At 42.7% G+C, this 23,080-nt stretch overlaps 1 protein-coding gene across 3 annotated transcripts in view; it reads left to right on the forward strand.

Annotated features, from left to right (window-relative positions):
• The window catches only part of PDK3 (pyruvate dehydrogenase kinase 3), a 72,236-nt gene that overhangs the window by 12,603 nt on the left and 36,553 nt on the right, over nucleotides 1–23,080 (forward strand). For 2 of the 3 annotated variants that reach the window (XM_058714420.1, XM_058714419.1), the window contains exons 2-5: nucleotides 10,065–10,206; nucleotides 13,978–14,049; nucleotides 17,896–18,080; nucleotides 19,726–19,815. In XM_058714420.1, coding sequence (XP_058570403.1) covers nucleotides 10,065–10,206; nucleotides 13,978–14,049; nucleotides 17,896–18,080; nucleotides 19,726–19,815 — 489 coding nt within the window. Of the gene's footprint in view, nucleotides 1–9,620; nucleotides 9,655–10,064; nucleotides 10,207–13,977; nucleotides 14,050–17,895; nucleotides 18,081–19,725; nucleotides 19,816–23,080 lie in introns of those variants that run through there. The other variant, XM_058714421.1, reaches the window with a different exon arrangement.

Raw genomic sequence — 23,080 nt, forward strand, 5'->3', positions numbered from 1 at the left:
AAGATAGTGGTAACGCTGAGAAGTCTCTTAAGACTATGAGGACATCCTCGGTCAGCTTCCTAAGAGGCTGAAACAAATCTCAAACATGAAAATAGAGACTAAAAATAGATGGGTAAACAGCCACTGTCTGAGCCTGAGGAGTTTTTGATTCGCCTTCCCTGGTTGGATTTTTTGTGATTAATGTTAGTCAGTGGTCTTCAGTCCTGCTGCTCACGAGAATAATCTGGGCTGCTCCTAAAACTAGTGGCACCTGCCCCTCTCTGAGGCCAATGAATCAATCCCCAGAGGTTGTGTCTAGGCGCCAGGATCCTGGAGTTACCCACGTGATTGTGATGTGCTGAGAACTGTGTTAGATCCAGTAGACTGTTGGCCTAAGCCTAAGAGCCATGAACCACTTTAGAGGATGGGGTCCGAGATGCTGAAGGTTAGCACTTGAACACCTGGATTTGGAATGAAGTGGAAACAGAAGCTTTGGGAAATTGTCAAGGCATAGTCGCTGCCTTTGGGAAACTTCTAGATAAATGTGAGGCAGGGGGAAATACATAAATGTAGATGTGTTAGTCATCGTTTATGAACCCTATGACTTTGTGGCATGCGTTCCTGCTGTCCCTACCTCTCCCTCGAAGGCTTGTTTCATAGAAGTGGTTTCTGGGAATGTGCACCATGTTAACCCTCTTGTCCTTCATCCACAGCATCCTTAGGGGCTTTCTGGGTGGAGAACACAATTAGAAGAACGCATGTGAAAGGCTGTACTCTTTTTCTTGATCTCTGGCTCCTTTCCTTGGCTGCCTCCTCACCGCAGTGCTCTCTGCATACTCGTCTGAGATTTGACATTACTACGCACAGTTGGTGTACGATAAATAACTGAATAGAGATACGAACCAACATCTAACCCTCTCTGGTGCATTCAGTGGGACCTTGAGCTTAGAGATCATCTCTCCAACGTCCCTAATTTTATACATGGCAAAGTACAAGTCCTGAATAAGGAGCGGAGACTTCCCAAATCATCAGGTAGCTGTTGACATGACATCTTGACCAACTCTTCCAAGGTGAACCAGAAATTATTCTTTCCAGGAGGCAAAGGCAAATCACTTGATCTCGCTACACTTCAGTGTATTAAGCTACAGAATCAAAATGCTAGCATCCTGGGGCGCCTGGGTGGCGCAGTCGGTTAAGCGTCCGACTTCAGCCAGGTCACGATCTCGCGGTCCGTGAGTTCGAGCCCCGCGTCAGGCTCTGGACCGATGGCTCGGAGCCTGGAGCCTGTTTCCGATTCTGTGTCTCCCTCTCTCTCTGCCCCTCCCCCGTTCATGCTCTGTCTCTCTCTGTCCCAAAAATAAATAAAAAACGTTGAAAAAAAAAAAAAATCAAAATGCTAGCATCCGACCACAGGCTCGTCGTACCGGTACGGTTGAGAACATGGAGCACAAGGTGTGGCACGTGGTAGGTGCCCAGTAGATGGTGACTGCTTTCATTACAGGAAGTTAGTGACACAGCACTTCCTGGATGAAATCAGCTTACTGCTAAGAACAAAAGCTGCATAGGGAGCTCTTAACCTTGGATGTTAATTACTTTAAGGTTTGTTGGCTGAATGTCCCAGCTCTAAAAACTGACCATTTTCCAAGAAACAGCACTTTCAGTTTGTTTGTGCTTGGAGCGTGACTGGCTTTGGATCCTCTTCGTTCACTGTAGCGGTTAACTTAACGTTTTGCCTCAGTTAACCTCGAGGATGAGTGCAGTGTGACCTTGACTTAAATGTTCTTGCTTCCAGGACAACAAGGCGTCACGTAATTTACCAGTCCACCATTAGGACTAGATCTTAAACCCCCTCCCGGAATTAGGTTGATAGGAATCTTTGCGGTTGCCATGTTACTCACATGCTCTGGCTGGACCGGGCTCTGTTTGTGGGATCAGTTCCTAACACACCCATGCCTTTTCTCTCCGCTCTGTGGCCTGACACACCATGCTGACGGTTACTGCCGCTTTATTTTCACCTTCCTACCTCCCTTGGGTTCCTCTTCCCCTAACTTAAAAGATGTAATACCTCTGACCAAATATATAGAATGAAGTGATCTGTCATTCTGTAAGAGGAATTGGCCATTACCAGCAAATATTATGTTGCATCCCTGAGTTGTATTTGCTGTAGTAAGTTTATTCTAAAACTTGCTAGGTGTTTTTATTTTCAGTTCTAAGCAGGAAATATTTATTAAACACCTACAGTGTGTTGGATTTTGTGCCAGTGGGCTCTTCAGTCTTCTGAGGAATTCTGAGGAATCCTGGGACCCACAGGACATAGATAGAACTCATTGAATGGGGGGAATGGCAGAGGGGTTGTCCAGGCAGAGGACACAGTGTGGGCCTATGGTGAAACCCGTTTACAACTTGCTTTGGCCTCACTTGGCGTACAGAAGGGCGGGTTTCTCCCGAGTGTGTTTATGGACACATGTCTACCTTCAGAGAGTGAACAGGACTCTAAAGAGAGAGGATGAGGGCATTAGTGGATGTTAGTCACTTTCTCTCAGCACAGACCTGGATGCCCCTCAGGGAAGGGTCCAGTGACCCTCGCCTACCTTAATGACCTTGTCATAGTCAGCCTGTACCCTCCTTCCCTATAAGAACAACCACAATCATTACATGAAGGTCACACGAGCTTCGCACGTCCGTTGCATATGGTAGCACATTCTGTGTGAGGTTTTTGTATTCTTTTTAGAAAATAGAATGGCTCTAGTTACATAGGAAGACCTTTCTGTCAGGAGACTGCTTTTGAAAACAATCTTTTGAATGACTCCATATTTCCCGATGTAAATATACAATGTCGTGATTTATTTTACTCTTCCCTTATTGTTGGATAGTTAGGTTGTTCACAGGGTCCCTCCCACACTCTTCATTTGGAAAAATTTCGGACCTTAGGAAAAGTTGTAAGAATACTACAGTTAACATCCATGTCTGGCACCTAGATCCACCAGTTACTTTGCCATATTTGCTTCTTATCTTTCCCCCCTCTGTCTATCCCTCTTCCTGTCTCTTGCCCTGCCCCTCTCTCAACACATGCCTTTTTGGCTGAACCATCTGAGAGTAAGTTGTAGAGAACGTGATTACCCCTAGTTACTTAAGTATGTGTATCCGAAGCATAAGAGTATTCTTATCATCATTGATCTCATAAGAAAACTGAATATTCAAATTTCTCCTCATGGCTGGCGGCTCCAGCACTGGACAGCTCAGGTCCAGAACATACTCAGAAGGCACTGTGGCCAAGGAGAGTGCTGAGCTGGACGCAGCAGGGCCCAGGAGGGGGCTTCGGCCTCAGTAGCGTACCACAGATAGAGGACGGGAGTGACAGATAGGGCTGGCTGGCTGAAAACCGGAGGATGAACTGGAAGTCTGCGAACAGTAGGGTCATCCTTTACCCCAACCATCGGAACATTAGTAGGTAGGTAATTATCTGTAGGGAAAGTAGAGGGTACCAGGGGACTCTTCTCTAATGGCATCGAGTGAACTACTTAAGGAGAATTAGGGATCCTGGTGTGCTGTTAGGGCCCCACCCAGAAGCCCTGAATAACCAGATATTTGCGGTCCTCACTTCGTTCGTCTTTGAAGGCTGCTTCACCCTCAAGCATTACTGAACAAGCACAGGTCACCAGATGTCTGAGGGAAGTCCACAGTGAAAAACAAACTAAACTAAATAAATGGCTGCTCAAAAATGACACCAGAAGAAATAAGTTGAGGCAATCAAAGAGTGCTTTTGTTTTTTGAAGAGTGCTTTAAAATGTAATTTGAGGGGCGCCCGGGTGGCTCAGTCGGTTGAGCGTCCGACTTCGGCTCAGGTCACGATCTCGCGGCCCGTGGGTTCGAGCCCCGCGTCGGGCTCTGTGCTGACAGCTCAGGGCCTGGAGCCTGTTTCGGATTCTGTGTCTCCCTCTCTCTCTGACCCTCCCCTGTTCATGCTCTCTCTCTGTCTCGAAAATAAATAAATGTTAAAAAAATTTTAATAAAATGTAATTTGAGAAATCATCCTCTGCACCTCCTCGTGATCATAGGGCAAATCCTATTTTCTAAAGATGGCCACACTGATGCTTTCCTACCGTGTGCCCTCATCACCCCTCTCTCAAGAGGAGGAAGGATCTGTCCCCTTCTCCTGGGATCTGGACAAGCTTTGTGACTAGCTGTTTGACTTCCGAGCCTGGATCATAAAAGGCCATGCAGCTTCACCTTGTTCACCGAACCCGTGCAAGAATCCAACTAACCCAAGGCCGCCATGCTGTGAGCAGGCCGATGGAGAGGCCACCAGATAGTGCTCTGGTAGGCCATCCTAGTTGGCAAGTCACCGGCCCAAGGTTCAGACTTCTAAATGAGGAGCCTTCGGAACTTCCAGGTCCCCCGTCTAGTCACTGCCTCCTCAGCCCCAGCCTTTGAGTTTTCCAGCTGAGGTCCCAGACGAGCTATCCCTCCTGCATCCTGTCTGAATTCCTAACCTATGGCATTGGTGAGCATAATGAAATAGACATTGAGCTGAAAGAAGTAGTGTCACGTCTGGATGTTGTCGGGGCATTGAATTTGCCAGGGAATGCGGTGTGTGTGAAATCCCGCCTTTGGCTCTGATGTTTCTGGCTATTAGTAATAATAACCAAAACACGGTCTGACCTAGAATAGAGGCAGCCTTAATTTTGGTAGACGCCCCAGTCTACATATCTTGATGTCTACACTCAGGAATAAGTTTTCCCAGATAAAGGAAATCTGTGAAACTTCTCAGGCAGTGAAGTACTACTTCTGGACACAGAGTAAATATTTTAAAAGTATAAGTGAAGGACACTTTTCTTTTGAAGGCCAATTAATCATTGTTTAGCCCTGGCAAGTCCAAAAATTAATTGATCATGGTTCTAAAATTCAGTGTTTTCATAAGATCGAAATCTTATAAATGTAACTGGAGAAAAACCGGAGCTGTCCCTAAGATATTATTTTCTCAGTTACGTTTTCCCCATTTGAGTATGGTTAATGGTAAAAATACATTGCAGACTCATACACGTAATTGACAGTATTTAGAAAAAAACAGCGTAACTAGAATGAGCTGATCAATCTGTTGGTTTTTGATGCCTTGCTATAATTTTCCCTGTTACTGCTCTCCTTTTTCACTCCGTGATTCCATTACTACCTCTCCCAAACCACCCCCCACCCCCCCGCAAGTGTTAAAGCTGAAATATGTGGACAAAGCCCGCTAGTAATGCAGACAGGGGACTCTCCATTTTGGGGGGCATGTGCTCAACCCTCTGCTTCAATTATAAGAGACATTATCAGGTCACTTTATTAACTGAAGAAATATTTTTTCTGCTTCCTGTAAATTAATCAGGAAGAGGATTAAAGATTTACCAGACAGAGGCCACGATGGAAACCAGGTATAAAGAATAAGTCTGAACTCTTGCTCTCAGAAGGCTAGTCAAACGCTCCTTTCTTAACGGTAACCGTCACCGAGAGGGCTCCCTGCACTTGCTCAAAAGTCATTTGTGTTTCTGTGTTCATCCTGTGTCTTGGTGAATGGAAAGTTATTTGGAACCTCTTTAGACAAAGAAAATCATATGTAGTAATTGTCTCCAACTTCTCAATGAAAGGGTAAAGTTTGAAAAACCGAGTACAGAAGAGAATTGAAAGGTCATCATATGAGCATGAGAAACTAAAGAAATACGCACGGGGGCACCTGGGTGGCTCAGTCGGTTAAGCGGCCGACTTCAGCTCAGGTCATGATCTCGCGGTCCGTGAGTTCAAGCCCCGCGTTGGGCTCTGTGCTGACAGCTCAGAGGCTGGAGCCTGTTTCAGATCTGTGTCTCCCTCTCTCTCTGACCCTCCCCCATTCATGCTTTCTCTCTGTCTCAAAAATAAATAAATGTTAAAAAAAAAATTAAAAAAAAAAAAAGAAATACACACGAATGTAGGGTAAGCTCAGAATCTTCCCTGCCCTTCACCCACTCCCTCATCATCCTTCCAACAGATACTAGGAAAAAATTTAACTGGTAAAATTGAATAAGGCAAAGCTTATAGAGAAATATGGAATAAAAATGGAAAATCAAAATTAAGGAATGTAGGGAAGCCAAGTAAGTGGGGAAAAAATGAAGCTGAGTAACTGGAAAGAATAACTGGAAAATACTGGATATGCCAGAAGACTTAGAAAACTTGAGGCCTTCCGAGAGGACATTCAATTACAACCAAAAGGATTTTTTTAGGTTTACTTAAAAAAAAAAAGATTGTCAGAACCCTTTGGTTTAATTTAAACTGAATATCCAATATTAATACATGGGATAAAATACTTTCAACTTACATGAGGAAAACCACAGAAAGGTTAAAAAAAATTGGGCCTTTCATATTTATTTTTAGGTTCACTAATTAACTAAAAAAGGCTTACCCCCCTGTATAATTAAGGTACCTGAGTACAAAGAATTAATCTCTAAAGCTAAAGAAGAATGTAGGAGTCAAAACAGATTTTTCAGGTATTGTTTCTTAAAACTACAAACTTCCGAAAGTATTCTCTGTTCTTCCAGTAAATCATTGAGGAGCTGCCATAGATGAGGTACTCCCATTGGTGCCATGGTTGGGGGGGGGGTGTCTAGAGACAAAACATGGTTGTTTCTATGGTGGTTGATAACAGGCTGATCATCCAAGATGGCTAGAATAAAGGCTTCCTGGTATTTGGTTATCTTAGACCATTCCTAGTTGTTGAATTTTCTAGTTTGTGCAGAGTTGACCGATGTATGCGTCAAGGCCTTTTATTTCAAAATAAATAAAAGTGGTAGGTAGGGACACAACATACTTTAATCCCTCTTAATCCCTTTTTAATTATGTAGAATCACCAAATGAGCGGAGGCAACCACACTGAACCAGAATGCAGTCGGGCTCTCGGGGGTTTAGCAAGTATCAGATGATTTGGTCTGGCACCCTGTGGCCTCAGGCTTCTCTGCTTTATCATTGCTGGCATCATTAGTGATGGCTATTTAATGAGCCCCCTCTTCTAAATTTTAAGACGTTATTAATGTTAAAGGTTAAGCACTTTTTAACCCTTAACGCAGTTCTGTGAAACAGGTACTGTTCTTATTTTACAGCTGGCTACACTGAGGCTTAGAAGTGTAATGTCACCTTCATAGAGCTCCTGAGCCTCAAGTCAGGATTCAAACCCAAGTCTAAGTCTGGCACATGATCTTGGTGTTACTGTTCTGTGGGTCTACAGCCTTTTTTTTTTCTTAAGTTTATTTATTTATTTTCAGAGGGACAGAGAGAGAGAGAGAAAGTGGGGAAGGGGTAGAGAAAGAGAGGAAGAGAGAGAGAGAATCCCAAGCAGGCTCCGTACCACCAGCGCAGAACCTGATGCGGGGCTCGAACTCATGAAACGCGGGATCGTGACCTGAGCTGAAGTTAGAGACTTAACCCGACTGAGCCACCCAGGTGCCTCAAGTCTGCAGTTTTTTATCTGAATTTTCAAGTCCAAAAACCTCTAAAACTTGAAGTTGTTTTCTCATGCTTTTGGTGGCAAAACATGACCTGAACTTATTTGAGGCCATGGTCTCTGTCCTGCTCTCTGTAAATGTTTGCAGATTTCACTGCAGCTGTATTGTGTCTGTATAATAGACCATGTTGCACAATACGTGTACATACTCCTTTTTACCTTCCTAAAATCTGATAACCTTGAAATTCTGAAACCATCTAGCCCTGTGGGTTTCCAGCACAGACAGGGATCTGACCGCCCCTTGCCACCTGCCAGCCTGCCCCCACTTCTCCTGGTCCTTCCCCTTCCCCTGACCCTAGGCTTCCAATTTGCTGCTACTGATGCGGACATGGCAGTTTGAAAATGGAAACTTTTTGTGTCAAGAAACTCAGGTAATTTTTTTAAATCCCAAGTTCATACTGCCGCTCACCATTCTGATTCAACCCCCGTGGGCTTCTTCTTCTTCTCTCCTGTTCCCTCACTTCCTTCTCCTCCAGGGAGTACTTCATCATTTCTTTTGTGCTTAAAAAAAAAAAAAGGCGTCTTTTCTATTTAACCAGGATGCTAAGTATTTCTCCTAGTGTGTGAAAAGTTAGATGTACCTTTTACCTTAGATAATAACAGGTGCTTCATTTTGTGATGCAATTCACTATGATTTAAAAATCAGCATTTTCAGTGCATTTAAAATGATTCGTGTCTAAGAATTACATGAAACATTTTAGGAATGATATATATTACCTGAAACAAAGCAGCCGGAGTCCTTTTAAATGTTAATCATCTAAAGCCAAATAAGTGTGCATAGAGGAGGTGATGGAAGGTCGTTGCTGGGATACCACGCCCTTCTTCCTTAGTTGGGGGAAAAGTGGAAGACAGAATCATTGATTAGTTAAAGATGTACCCAGGGCCTTCATTCAGTATATTCACTTAGAATAACCGAAGTAAGGGATGAATTGTTTAAGACTAATCTCTTACTCTAACTTTTTTTAAAATGGAGAATGGGGCTCAGGGGTCAGTAGGAGAAAGAAAGGTTCTGCAGATGACTTTCAAAAGTGGATTCTTTATTTCTAGTCTTATTCAGCAGGAAGAGGAAAGGAATAAACCAGAATTTGGCTGCAAGTGTTAGCAAATCAGATTTACTTCTGGATCTCTGATTTGTGGCCTGTATCATGTTTGGAGGAATGGGAAGAGTTGGAGGAGGGTGGAGGAGAAGGGAAAAGGGGCGATGGGCATTGAGGAGGGCACTTGTTGGAATGAGCACTGGGTGTTGTAAGTGATGAATCACCAGAATCTACCTCCAAAACCAAGAGCACACTGTATATACTGTACGTTAGCTAACTTGACAATAAATTACATTAAAAAAAAAAAAGAATGAAGGAAAGAAAAAAAAAAGAAGATTGTTACTTGAGCCTTGCTTGTTTCTCTCTGAGCCTGGTCTCAAGGTTGCCCATCTCTGAACATCCTCCCGGCAGTATGGAGCATCAGGAAGGCCTGTGGAATGTGAAGGAGTTGGGATGGACCCATAAGTATCATGGAGAGTAGAAGAAGGACTAATGTTTATGGCTCACCTGCTCTGTGTCAGGCTCCATACACGTTATCACATTTAGTCTTTATAGAAACTGAATTTTCATCCCCATTTTACAGGTTAAGGCAGCTGAGATTTAGAGTGATTAAGAAGCTTACCCAAGGTTTCCTACCCCCAAAATGGAGGAGTTGGGGCCGAAGCACATTTCTGTCCCCAAAGCTCATGTCCTTTCTGTCATGAACCCCATCCCCCAACCATCATCCAGGTTTACAGCAGGACCTGGGGAGTGGGGGGCAAAACCTACGTGGAACCACTCTGGTCACAGAGCAGCTGGGGAAGTGGTTCATGTTTCCTCATTCTGCTGGCTGGGTACCTTTTCTCTCTCTCTGCCCTAGTTACATAAATTTTATGCACCACCAGCTCAGGGCGACCGACAGAAGACTCTCTGACCTCTGTCTTTGTGGTCGACACTGTGTCGTACCCTCTTGGACTTGCCATAGTAGGTCACTCTGCTTCTGAGTACACCTGTGAGCTGGTATCTCTGGCACGTCCTGAGCCCTGTGTCCCGATCAGAGTACGTCTGTGGCCACTTCCCAGAGTGACAAAGCTCTGGTTCCTGGAGAAACACGTTTGAAGAAAACCTTAGGAATGAGTCAACATGCAGTAGGTGAATATTTGTGGAATGAGTGGATCTGTTGCATTCTGGAAACCCCTGTAAACAGGAGTGGATTTGCATGTTCTCCTGCTTTTGTACTTGGCAGCTTTCCCACAGTGTTTATTTGAAAACAAGTTCAGATTATATCCCAGGTCACTTTTATATCACTGCTGGTAACCCTAGCAATGTATTTGTGTTAGAAAAAAAAAACTGCTTTCAAGGTTGCCTCTTGGAATAAATGTTCTTTTTCTATTCTAATTAAATTTTCTTCAGCTTGCAATTTCAGAGGATAAACATTTAGCTGGAGACCCTAGGATTGTTTAATTTTCTCTTTTTAAGCAGTAACTGTGCCGTCACGAGAGCACTCTGTTATTGCATCTGTTAGATTATAAAATCATGGAACATTTATTATCTCTTAATAGGGAGAGATAATGCGTGTGAGAAGACTTCATATATGTTTCTGCGAAAGGAGCTTCCTGTACGACTGGCTAACACGATGAGAGAAGTTAATCTTCTGCCGGATAACTTGCTTAACCGCCCTTCGGTGGGGTTGGTACAGAGTTGGTGAGTAAATAATGTGGCTTTAGATGGGTCTTCCCATGATGCTCTGGACACTTGGCATTGAGACCATTCTCCCTAAAAGTACACGTATGCCAGTGTAGGAATGAGTCATTTGGGATAGCTGAGTTTTCCAAGCAGTTATATGTGTTTCTTCGTTTGTTTTTGTGACAACTTAAAATTGTCTTAATGAAAATACTTCTCACGTGTACTAACCGCTTTCTTCTCAAATCTTATTTTTCTGGTTATAAGTGTAATTGCCCATCGGAACAAAAATTGGTACAGAAAAATATACAGGAATAACAATGCTGTGACCTCTGGGCACTGGTCTGCCATCCTTTGGGTAAGGGAATGTTGCCACTTTGATCAAGTCTCAGCCTTGCTCCTTTTGTTTTCCTGTTAAAGGAGTTTCTTGGAGGCAGTATTTCTTTTCGAGAAAATGAAGTTGTTTAAAGGGGAACCTTGGATTGTAAAAATATCAGTACCTAATGTGCTTCCTTTGCCTTGTGAAAAATAGAAAAAATCTGAGCAAAGTGTGACATCAAGTTTGATCGGGTACAGCTCTGACGCTTCAGGCATGGTTACTGGATTGGGACAGTCAAATGTGTCACCAAACCAGTCACTAGGTGAGCAGGGTGAGGTTGGCGAGTGGTAGGGTGTAAGAGCAGGTGGTGTATTTTCAGAAAGGCATCTGCGTATGGTCAAGAAACACTTGCATGTCTCCTGTGTATTATAAAAAGCAAGGTAGAAGTCACCAAGAAAGCTGGACGAGTTAAGGAGGCCAGATAAAAAAGTGTTCTCAAGCCAGTACAGAGGAAGCGCCCAGAGGGTGTTGGGGGGGTGGGGTGGGGGTGGGGGGTGAAGAGGCTGCTGTGACTTTGCACTGCCCCTGGGTAGATGGGTGGAGGGGGCAGGGGCAGGGACAGCATTTTAGGGGAAGGGAATGATGGGGACAGATAGAAGGCGAACGGAGCTATTAATTAGTTGGCATTTAAAGGGTTAATGGCAGCCAGGCTACCGAAGGAGAATGGACATTCAGCCGTGATTCCTCAGTAATATTAATTATAATCTGTTCTTAGGGCTAAGCTTGAATTGTCTGAGAAGCAGTATATTGGGTGGGCACCAGTCTCCGTTCCAGACAAGCAGTGGCTCCTCGCTGTGGCAGGCTCGGGGGCCCTGGGGTCCGGGGCAGGTCAGAGAGCTGGCCACGGTGACTTGGCTCTCAAAGTAGGTTGCTTTCCACCCCAGATGCATAGCTCATTTCCGGATCGACGAGTGTTTGTTTGCGTGAGACTTCTTGATTGCTTCGAGACCATCATCAGAAAATTTTCTCCAGAAAATGTGAATTCACTATCAGGGTCATTGTCTTGGGGATTGTAGGTTGGCTAGATGACCGTCAAGTCCCCTGGGCCTGGTGGCGGAGGCTGACAGTCAAACCTATTGCTTATGTAAAAGTTACTTCACGGGCTTCAAAGTTATTTGCTGGCAAAGTATAGACTCAGATGACCGGGTCAGCTCTTTTTTTTTTTTGTCTCCCGTTTGTCTTCCATAGCCATTCCAAACTTATGCATGTCATTTTTAACTTTTTTTTAAATTCAACTTTGAAATAATTCCCAATGTAACAGAAAGGTTTGCAAGACTAGTAGCAGGAATTCCCATATACCTTCGCCCGGATTCACTAATTGTTAACATCTGGCAGCATTTCTTCTGCTCTTCTCATATTCATTCTCTCTCTATGCACGTATGTATATATGCGTGTATGTTTATGGTATATCACACATGTGCTACATATATGGCACACATTATTTTTTTCCCTAAACCATTTGGGTTAACGGTAGACATCATGTCCCTCTACCCCTAAATGCTTTAGTATATATCTCTTTCAGAACAACTCTTAGAAATCCATAGTATGGTTATCAAATTTGGGAACTTAACATTGATGCAGTAATATTTTCTTTTTTTAATGTTTATTTTTGAGAGAGAGAGAGAGGGAGAGGGAGAGGGAGACAGAGGATCTGAAGCGGGCTCTGTGCTGACAGCAGAGAGCCCGAAGCAAGGCTTGGACTCATGAACCGTGAGATCATGACCTGAGCCGAAGTCAGATGCTTAACCGACTGAGCCACCCAGGTGCCCCAGTCCAGTGATATTTTCTAAAATGGGACAACTTGTTCCCATTTCATGAGTTGGCCTAACAGTGCTCTTTTTGTTTTAAGTAACCCTCCCCCCCCCCCCCCAATTTAGAAATCTAGTTTAGGATCACACATTGTGCTTAGCTGTTGTTTCCTTTTCCTCTTAATAGTGACTCTTACTTACAACAGGCTGTGAAGCCCACCTCGCTAGAGCGTGTTCTCCTTGTTCTCTTGAATTGCGGGCTGGGCAGCTCCACGTGATCTTTGGCTCCTCTCTGTTCATGACTTGGCTCTTTAGATGAACTACCCCTCTGGAAAGGATGGGTTACCTCCCTAGAATTCTGCGGGCGTGTTAGATAGAGGGCCTTATTGTGTATGGCTGAGTTTGGCCTTTCCGAGAGGTTTGACCTGAAGATTTCAACAGTACCTAACTCATAGCCTGATGTGCCCAGAGGCTTTTAAAAAATATATCTGGAGATGAGCATACTTTTAGTGTCATGCATTGTTACAAAGTTCAAGTGAGGCTGATTAATAAAATATTATTCCTGTTGATGTATTTATGTGCTCCACAGTCAGTTTTTGTTGTTGGAGTACCTCATCCTCTCTCCAAAGCTGGTTAGTAGGATTAGTGGTAATTAATTGTTCGAAATAATTATATTCAGGGATAATTCTTTCCGGGCATGTTCAGATCCAAAGCAGAGATGGCGCACGTCTGAGTAATTGGCATCTCTGAATCCCCTCCAGATCCAGCAGGTTCTGTCTGGATACAGCTGCTCCAGTAATGTGCCTCTCTCAATGCCATTTTTCTCTGTTCTCCAGATATTTATTTTGGACACATTATTTCCTGTACTGACCCTGATTGAGATATGTAGCTATTTTTAATCCAGAAGCTGTTTCTGAGGACCAGAGAGGCATTCCTTCTCCTCCAATGCAGTATTGATGAGATTGGTTTAACTCTGAGAAGGAACATTTATTTGTAGTTTCCAAGTTCGTAGCGTGTGCTTTGGTGTCACATAGTGTTTCTTACAGTAGATATGTACTTTTTGGCTAATCAAACTGTAGATTTGGTGTACCAGTTAGAATATGTTTGTGAATAGCAGAAAACCCAACGAAACAATAAATTGGCTCCTGTAGCCAGAAGGATGAGCTTTTGGTGTTGGTTCAATTCAGAGATTCATGAGGTTATCCAGGCCCTGCTTTCCACGGCATTAGCTTTATTTTCAGGCTGGGTTTCCTCCTGGTGACAGAATAGCTACAACATCTCCAGGCTCCACACCCACATGGCACACTGTACAAAAAGCAGAGCGAGGTAATTTCTTTCCCAAAGTCCTCGACCATGTCTTCTCTTTCACTGGCCTGAATTGGGGCGGTATGACCATTCCTGAGCCAGTCCCTGTGTTCAGGGGAATGCCTATTGGACTAGTTAGTCATCAGTGACGAGAAAAATACCATTACCCAGAGAAAAATCAGGCCACCCAGGAGCTTTGCATGGCATCAGCTTCCCCTGCAGCACCTGGGCTACATGGGGTGAGGGGGAGATAGGGGAGATACCTGAGTGAAAATTTGGGCTGCTGTTAGGACGTGGGAAAGGAGGAATGGATGGCAATGAACACAGTAGGCAATTAACACAGTAACTCATCTTTTTTAGGTATATGCAGAGCTTTCTTGAACTCCTAGAATACGAGAATAAGAGCCCTGAGGATCCACAGGTCTTGGATAAGTAAGTATGGTACCAAACTTACCTGAAAGTACAAACTTCTACGTTAAAAAATGTGTTGGTAAATGGAACTCGTGGCATTAAGAACCAAGAAGTTTAATTTGGACAAAAGCACTAGGTTTGTTAATGGGTGACAACTTGACAGTCACATTTTTAAATAATTTGAGTTAAGAATTTAACGTAGCACAAAAGGAATAATGACTTCAACATTGTTTCACGGTCTAGTTCTTACTGCTTTTACTCATGGTGAACTGGCGCAGGCCCCTCACTGTAAATATCGCAGTAAATGTTCCACCTAGTGGTGGTTTTAAGAATGCAGTGGCCTCTATATAGACATGAATTTATCTATTCAGTCCTTTACAGATGTTTTTTTTTTTTTTTTTTTTTTTTTTTTAATTTTCAAGGCGATATAACATTTGAGCTCGGAAAAACTGTAATGCTTCTATTTTGGAACAGCATAAATGAGTGTGCTTTTAATATAATGACCTGAATTCTCTTGTTGCTATTACGCATGAAGACTGCTGAATTCTCAAATTCTCTTGCAGATGGAAAATGTTTCTGTTTTTTCATTTTCATTTAACTGAAAAACACTAACCCCAGCTCTGAGTGTGGTTTTCTTTTTTACCCCAAGAGAAATTAAGTATCCCCTTCACATCACTTTCCTCCTGTTTCGCGTACACACGAGCGAATACGCAGGGCAGGCCTGTTGTCCTGAAGAATTTCTACATAGAAGCCTGGTCCACATAGTTGTGACACCAAACGCCTTATATAGGCGTTCCGGAAAAAGAACCAAGAAACTTTGTGTTATTCACGCAACCTTAGCTCGAGGCATTGAACCCAGCCCTTTCAATGTACAGCTCAGGGAACTGAAGTCAGAGAAGTGAACTGACTTGCCCCACGTGGTAATATTCGCTAGTAGCAGAACTTGGATCCGTAAGTCATTGTTCCATTTCCTTAGTACATTGTTCTTTACAACGTTCCGTAGTGCCCAAGCCGCCAGTTTGAGCCTTGAGTAGCTAGCTCCAGTTTAGTTGTAAATTAAAATTTAAGGAAGAAGAATCCTGACCTGTTTTATACTTTGCTAGGTGTTTTGTTGATGGATTTGTGACTTGTGGAGGGGAGGCATTGGATTAGAGCTCCAGATGCAGTGTTTTCATTGCTAGAAGCCATTGCTGCCATTTAAGGTATTGAAATTAAATGAATTGAATCTAGAAGCTTCATTTTCTCAGAAGTCATTAGCTAGTAACAGTTTGTCTTGATGCCATTAGGATGACTTCTCTAGCTTCAAATTGTAGGGTATAGATTGGTGGAAGTATATAATATTGCGGCTGTATGTTTCCGGGAATCCTGTCTCAATTTCTGGTACAGGTTATCGGTCAGATGCAACTTACGGACATGAGCCCACTTTGGAAACTGCCAAGTGCTGGATCCATTGTGTGTGAGATCATAATGGTAATCAGTCTCCCTTAGTGAGTTTTGATGGACTGCCCTGGTTCACACAGCTAGTTAAGATAGTTGGGTTTTCAGAAGCCCACTGCTCCTGGCGAAGGAAGGAAAGGAAGGTGAGCGAGTGGCTTTACTCATGGTGGTAGCCTTTTCCAGTCTGGGAGAGGTTATACAGGAGTCCCGGGCAGGGAGATCATTTAAGTAAAGTGAAAGCGGCTTAGAGCACAAGGTTACTTCCCATGATGATAAAGTTAAGAAGAGCCCAGGAAGACTGGGGAAGCTTCTGAGAATTGAGCCCTTGAGGCAAGTCTCCTTCCTTCCAGTCAGGTGAGGTGTTTCTCTACTATAATGAAATCTTAAGCTTTAGTGATATTTAATTTCTAAATAGGTTGGAAAGAACGTTACGTAGAGGACAAACTGTCCGTTTTGAAATGTCTTCTGGATAATTATGACCTTTCAGTTTCATGGTTGATTTATTCATCTTTGATGTCTTTGTATGTATGTATTGGTTACAGAAGTATTTCATCACTGAGAAACATGAGACTATTCAGATAAGTAAAAAGAAAGTCACTCCAAATTTCCATTATCATGAGACCACTACTGTTAACATTTTCCTTCCATACTTTTTCCTAGGCATCCATATTTTTATATGTGCACAATGTTTTACAAAAATAACTGTGGGCATTATAGATCTCTATACCATTATTAATGGTTTCAAAATGATCCATCTACAGGTAAGTCATGTGATTTGACCTCCTGTCATTGAGTTTTAGAATGGTTTGTATTTTTCTTGCTACTCTAAACAGGGCTCTAAAAAATAGCTCTTAAATACAGCTGTTGGCCTTGTCCTGTTACTTTCCTGGGATCAGTTCCTGAGAGTGGAATGACTCTCTTTGGTCTTTTGATATATGCTGCTAAATTGCCCCTAGAAATGCATCAGTTATGCTTCCTTGCTCTAGATGACACTGGTTATTGGGGCGCCTGGGTGGCTCGGTCGGTTGAGCATCCGACTTCGTCTCAGGTCATGATCTCGGGGTCTGTGAGTTTGAGCCCCACTTCGGGCTCTGTGCTGACAGCTCCTAGCCTGGAGCCTGCTTCGGATTCTGTGTGTGTGTCTCTCTCTCTGCCCCTCCCCCACTTATGCTCTGTCTCTCTCTGTCAAAAATAAACAAACATTAGATGACACTGGTTATTATTCACCAGTTTGATAAGCGGAGGATAGTATTTATTGCGTTGTTTTGCCTTTCTGTTACTATTTTGAAGGAGAAGTTACTGGCATTTGCATTTTCTCTGTGGTAAATTTCCCATTGACACCAGATCCCTTGCCTCGTTTTCTGTTGGGGTGCTCATCTTTTCCTTTATTAAGGATAGCAGTAGCTCTTGTAAATGTAGTTTTCCCTGTTTTTTTTTTTTTTTTGGCCTTTGTAATGTGTATCCCTATAGAATTGCTGAAACTCTACATAGTACTATCATTTATTTCTTCATGGTTTCTACCTATGGTGTTCATCTTGGACCAGCCTTCCTTACCCCAAGCTATGCTATATACTTATTCACCCGATTTTCTTTTATTTTTTCTGTGGTTTCATTCTTTCACATTTAAATCTTTTAACTAAATTTTTGGCTTAAGGCTTGAAATTGGGATGTGACTTAAATTGTTAGCCAGCTGTCCCAACTAATTTGATTGTTTCCCTACTGACTTGGAACACCACTTTATAAATATGCTAAGTTTTTATGTACACAGACTTACTTGCCCTTTCGCCTTTTTCCAAGCTTTTTATTTGGTTCCATTGACTTGTCTTTCTATTCTTAGTTACCACTCTTAGTACATATTTTCCCCTCTGTATCTTTATAGTAATATACCATAATACTTGTAGGTTTGTTTTAATTGCCTTTGTTCTATCTATATTTTGTCGCTCTGTTTTACTGCTATGAGAAATTCATTTCAAAATTTTACTCTTAAGAAATTTCGCATTGTTTATTCATGGAAGCTGTTGCTTTGAGACTTTATAATAAATCCTTGGAGATATGGGGAGACTGTCCTCATGTTGTCAGAAGAAATATTAATATGTTCTGCAATTATTCACCAAAAATTTATAGAACCTGTATTATATGTGATTGCTTTTCCAGAAAGTCACTGGGTTACTAAAAAGATCTTTGAGCATTTTTTTTTTTAACTAGAACCTCTTACTTTTTATGTCTTTGAAAGAATTTTGATAGAAAGTTTCACGCAAAAACTTGGGTAATAGTTTAGTTTCTCATGAATATTTCCTTGTAGCCTATAATGATTATGTCTCTACTTAAAAAAATACCAGCACATAGAAAATCCAGAGACAGAGCTGGGAAGTTCATGCATCAGCCCATGAAGTATAAAGACTGACCTCTTTTTGTTTCCCTCCTACACAGCTTTCTGCAAGTTCTGATTAAAGTCAGAAATAGACACAATGATGTGGTTCCTACAATGGCACAAGGAGTGATTGAATACAAGGAGAAATTTGGGTTTGATCCGTTCATTAGCAGTAACATCCAGTATTTTCTGGATCGGTTCTATACCAACCGCATCTCTTTCCGCATGCTTATTAACCAGCACAGTAAGTTGTGGTTTTGGTCCACTTTTGAATGGGTACCCAGAGTGATTTCTCCCCAGTGTTTTCCTGTTGCTTGATTTAGAATGTACTGATCTGCATTTTTGTATGTAGAAATTTCATTTCTAGTTTAGTTTCTCCCAAGTAAATCCTGTCTGTTAAAAAGCTATTCTTTAGCATTCTTTGTTAAAAGAGACCCTTGAAATTTGATGCTCATATTAGAGACTGGAACTCTGCTCGCCCTTTAAGCCTCTGCCATTACCTTCCTAGTGAAGGCATCTCACTGCTTGGATGTGTCCCTGGGAGGACGCTCCGAGAGGATGTTTTACTCGGGATGTTACGTGGTCTCCTTGTTGGTTTTAAAAACATTGATCCTGGGAATATTAAATTGGCATTATGACAGCCTGAGGCAATTGATCTTTAATTTCACAGTGATCACTGAAATCAGATTAAGTGAATTGTGAAACCATAATCTCTTGCAGAGTTTTAGTCCCCTCACCAGGATGATAAGCAGATAAGAAAAAAAACAAACAAACTAATTCTTGCCACAAAAAACTTTTGGGCTCGTTTTCAGCCTTGTTTCTTTGCCTGATTTCATAATTATTATGGAAAAGCACCTCCATGTCTAGGGTCTAAATCACCCTCTTTGCTGAAGCAGAACATAGGCAGAACATCTTTACTAATTTGTTTGGATAAGTGAATGTTAAATAATTAATACATGTGGGTTGGTCCCAAATGAATATCTTTTAAAAATAGGAATGTATAACAATTTATAGGAAATTTAAATGAAAAAACAACCTAATTACTATTGATTTAAACTACTTACATAATTTGTGACCTACTGTGTCTGTGTACGTGTATATGTACATGTTTTTGGGTCATTGATTAAGCAAGGTTGTACCCCTCTTTCTTCCACTTGATCAGTTGGAACTATAGGTTTTGGCCTAATGCCCTTATTTGTCATTTTTCATAATTTAAAACCTCCCCTGCTTTATTTAAGCATTCGCTTTTGTGGAATCCAAGTTATCTCCAATTTCTGTCCAATTTGAAAATAACTACACCTATAAACATTTGGATTTAGATGACTTTCTTCTTGAGGGCTCCTTTTGGCTTTTATTCAGGAGTAAAATTTCACAGATGTTGTGTGTTGTGAAACTGTTTGAATGTACTTTTAAAAGTGAGCAAAAAAAAAAAAAATACTTGAATGGATACTATTCGTGTAGACTGCTCTGGAGAACAATCTCTGTTACGGAGGCACTTGAGGTGCTCACAGCAAAGATACTTTGCAAGCCTGCACCGACAGGGCAGTCTGCGGTTTCTAAATATGTTGTGAATGTTGGAATCACTGTCTGGAGTGGTATGGAGAAGGTGGGTAAACTTGGCTAAGGATGAAAATAACTTTTTCCTCCATGTCACATTGGGTCAGGGAGAAAAGGGTTGGACAGCTGGCACGTGTCACTGCTTTCGGACCCACTCATAGCACCCGGCGGTCCAGTGGAGCCAATCAGCCACCATTATATGTGTTCTGTCACTTTAAGTCAGTGCGGATGCTAAAATGATTCTTAAAAACAAGACAATCCTTTTACAGCTTGTAAGCCTACAGTTGCCTGCTTTGCTTTTAATCTCTCCCTTCCCTTTTGTGTTTGTTTAGCTCTTCTGTTTGGTGGTGATACTAATCCGGCTCATCCTAAACACATAGGAAGTATCGATCCCACCTGTAATGTGGCTGACGTAGTGAAAGGTAAGGAGACCACTATCGTGTTAGTGATTGGAGTTCAAATAGGATTGTGGTCTCATTGAGGCAACCCTAGCGTTATGGTGCTAAGTTCTTGGCTCATTCATCGGGCTGGGCCCAAGCCACTTGTGCCAAATATGTGACAGTTCAGGAAAAGATGTATAATTAGCACTGTTCGAAATAGGAGTTTCTACCTCATTGACTGGAGTTTTACGTATAGTTTTATCTTAAACACTGAACTGTTGCGTAGCTTAAGTAGCATTCTAAGTTTGGATTGCTACCAGTACCTGAAATTTCCAGGAAATATAAATCCGTGTTATAAAATTCAGCTGAATTCACAGGTTTGTAACATCTCAACATCCTTTTGATGTGCACCCCAGGTTCAGGCATCTGTGTGGCATGTGAGCTTCATGGGTTCACTGGCCATCCACCCAGACACCCTTCTAGTAGCCTCAGAGTAGAATGGAGCCCTGCAGCCATACATCCTAGGACCCAGGCACTTGTAATTTGAACAGCAGTTTCCTGGTTGTTCATTTAAGATAAATGTTACCTCCACAAAGCCTTACTTGTTTTAAGTGACCCACCTGCCTGGACCTTTTCAATTTTTTTTCAATGTTATGGTTACTCTGTGCAGCCTCAGATCCCCAAACTGCTCCTTCCCAAAGATTATATCTCCTACTGTGGTCCTGTGGTCCTCCTCTTTTTCCCCTAAACACGCACAAGTTTTCATGGCCACAGTCCTTCCCGTTTTTCATCAAGGAGCTTAGTTGCTCTTTTTCTAAACTGTGTAGCTAAGTGGGAGGCAGAAGAAGGCCTTGTCTTCTTGGCCAAGCTCTCAAGCCCACCTCAAGCAGAGTGACCTTTGCTGTTTGAGCTTAGAGGGACGAGGTAGATGGCCTAACAGGTGCAGCCTCCGCAGTGGGGGAGCAGACCAGACCTTTAGCAGCGATAGGTAAGGAAGATCTGTGCCGTTTGCATAGCCTGGGTGTTGCTAAACCCAGGGAGGGGGACCCCGGCATGGTGGCCTTAGCACACCCAAGGATCATTGAGCTGTTCTGGCCTCTGTTTACTTAGGACACATTCATTCAAATGATGTCAGTTATAAGGTGAATATAGGCCCAGCCTCAGCTCCCTAGGAATCCTCTAGGTTGCTCGCTCACAAGATAACCCTGTGGTTGATCATGACCTCTGCAGGCCCCAGGGTAGAAGGGGAGCAGGATCGGTCTTGTCCTAGCTTGTGTTCATCAGACCTAGCCCACTGGCTTTTACGAATCAGAAAGCCTGGTTCAGATAGTTGCCCGCTCGTAGAGAAAAAGGCACAAATCCAGAAAGCACAGGAACTTGATTATGTACTGAATATATGCCTTTTCTTTTGAACTATAAGCATTTGTGTTTTACATTGGTTTTGTGACTCATATTGAATTTAGCGTATGCCCATAAGATGGTCAATAGACATTCCTTGTTTTGACAAATTTTAATCCTTTTGATAATTTACTATTTTAAAACCCACTTTGTGGGGCGCCTGGGTGGCTTGGTCGGTTGGGCGTCCGACTTCGGCTCAGGTCATGATCTCACGGTCCGTGAGTTCGAGCCCCGCGTCGGGCTCTGTGCTGACAGCTCAGAGCCTGGAGCCTGTTTCAGATTCTGTGTCTCCCTCTCTTTCTGCTCCTCCCCAGTTCATGCTCTGTCTCTCTCTGTCTCAAAAATAAATAAAAGTTAAAAAAAATTAAAAAAAAAATAAAACCCACTTTATTGAGATAGAATTCTCATACTGTACAACTGACCTATTTAAAGTATACACACGATTCAGTGGTTTTTAGCACAGGTGCAGAGTTGTGAATTCATCACCACAGTCAGCCTCACATTTTCATCACGGAAATAAACTCCATGACCATTGGCAATCGTCTCCGTCCACCCAGCCCTAGGCAGCTACGGGTCTACTTTCTCTCTGTAGACTTGCTATTCTGGACACTTTCGTAAGTGGCATCACACAACATGCGGCCTTTTGTGTCTGGCTTCTTTCACTGAGCAGAATGTTTTCAAGGCTCGTCCACATCGCATGTGGGTCAGTACTTTATTCCATCTTACAGCTGAGTAATGGTCCAGTGGATGGAGATACTACATTTTGTTTATTCATCAGTTGATGGACATTTGGGTTAGCTGGGCACCCTTGAACGTGTTAGGTAATCTCTTTGGGCCTCAGTTTCTTCATCTGTAAAATGGTGCTGTTGGTAAGTCATCTTTGTCATAGGGTTAAATGAGTTGATCTAGAGAGAGCTCCTAAAGCAGGGCTCTCACCCGGTAGGGACTGTAGGCAGGTTTCCCAGGAGTAGTCCTTGGGCCTCGTACAAGTCATTTGGCTTCTCGTTTATACTGTCAATTATATAATAGGTTGGCACCTTTTACTTTCCTTTCTGGCATAAGCTGTGAAATATTTATAAAAGTCATTTAGGACATGTATAAGACAATTGGATATTTGACATTGAAGAAATACTGTTGTTTTTACATGTGGTATTATGTTGTGATTATGTTTTTTAAGAGAGTCCTAGCTTCTAGAAAGGTATCTTTGAAATATCGCACGTGATATAAAATGACATGTGAGTTTTGCTTCAGAATTGCAGCAGAAAAGACTGACATGTGTTGAACACCGCTGAGTGTAGTAATGGGTACGTCAGGGTTCATTATAGTGTGATCTGTACTTTGGCATATGCTGGCCATTATTCACGATCAACTTGTAGAAAACAGACTCATGTTTATCATCTCATTGTTTCTTGGCAGTCTTTCATTAATTTTCAGAGAGATTTAAACCGCAAATCAATACAATTAGATAAGTAACAGACTTCTAGGCAACTGGTAGCGCTTCTCAGAGCAGAGGGAGGAAGCGGCGCTAACATGAGTCAGTTCGTAAGAGAGGATGAGGACGAGCCCGCTGCCCTTGACTCTTCAGGTGAAAAGAACCTGTGGGTTCGCGCCACTTACTGACTGCGCTGCTCTTCCCTGGCCTGTTCCATGCTCCCCGGTCCCGGCCTTCCTCGTACTTCATTGGTCCCTCTGACTGCGCTGCAAATTTCTCAACGGCTGGAATTGATCGTCTCTGCTTTTGCATCACTCCTAGGGACAGAAGTTTTGCACTGAAAACTAGCTGAAGAGATGTGCAAAGCGGTTCAGTTGATACTTGAAAGACAGAAAGTAGATGTTTATGCCTCCGGTCTACCTCCTGGCTCCACTTCCTTTGTCCTTTGTGGTCATGGTGTGACCGTGGGCCAGACGG

Source organism: Neofelis nebulosa, chromosome X (assembly GCF_028018385.1).
Source record: "Neofelis nebulosa isolate mNeoNeb1 chromosome X, mNeoNeb1.pri, whole genome shotgun sequence".
In the NCBI taxonomy this organism is placed as follows: Eukaryota; Metazoa; Chordata; class Mammalia; order Carnivora; family Felidae; genus Neofelis; species Neofelis nebulosa.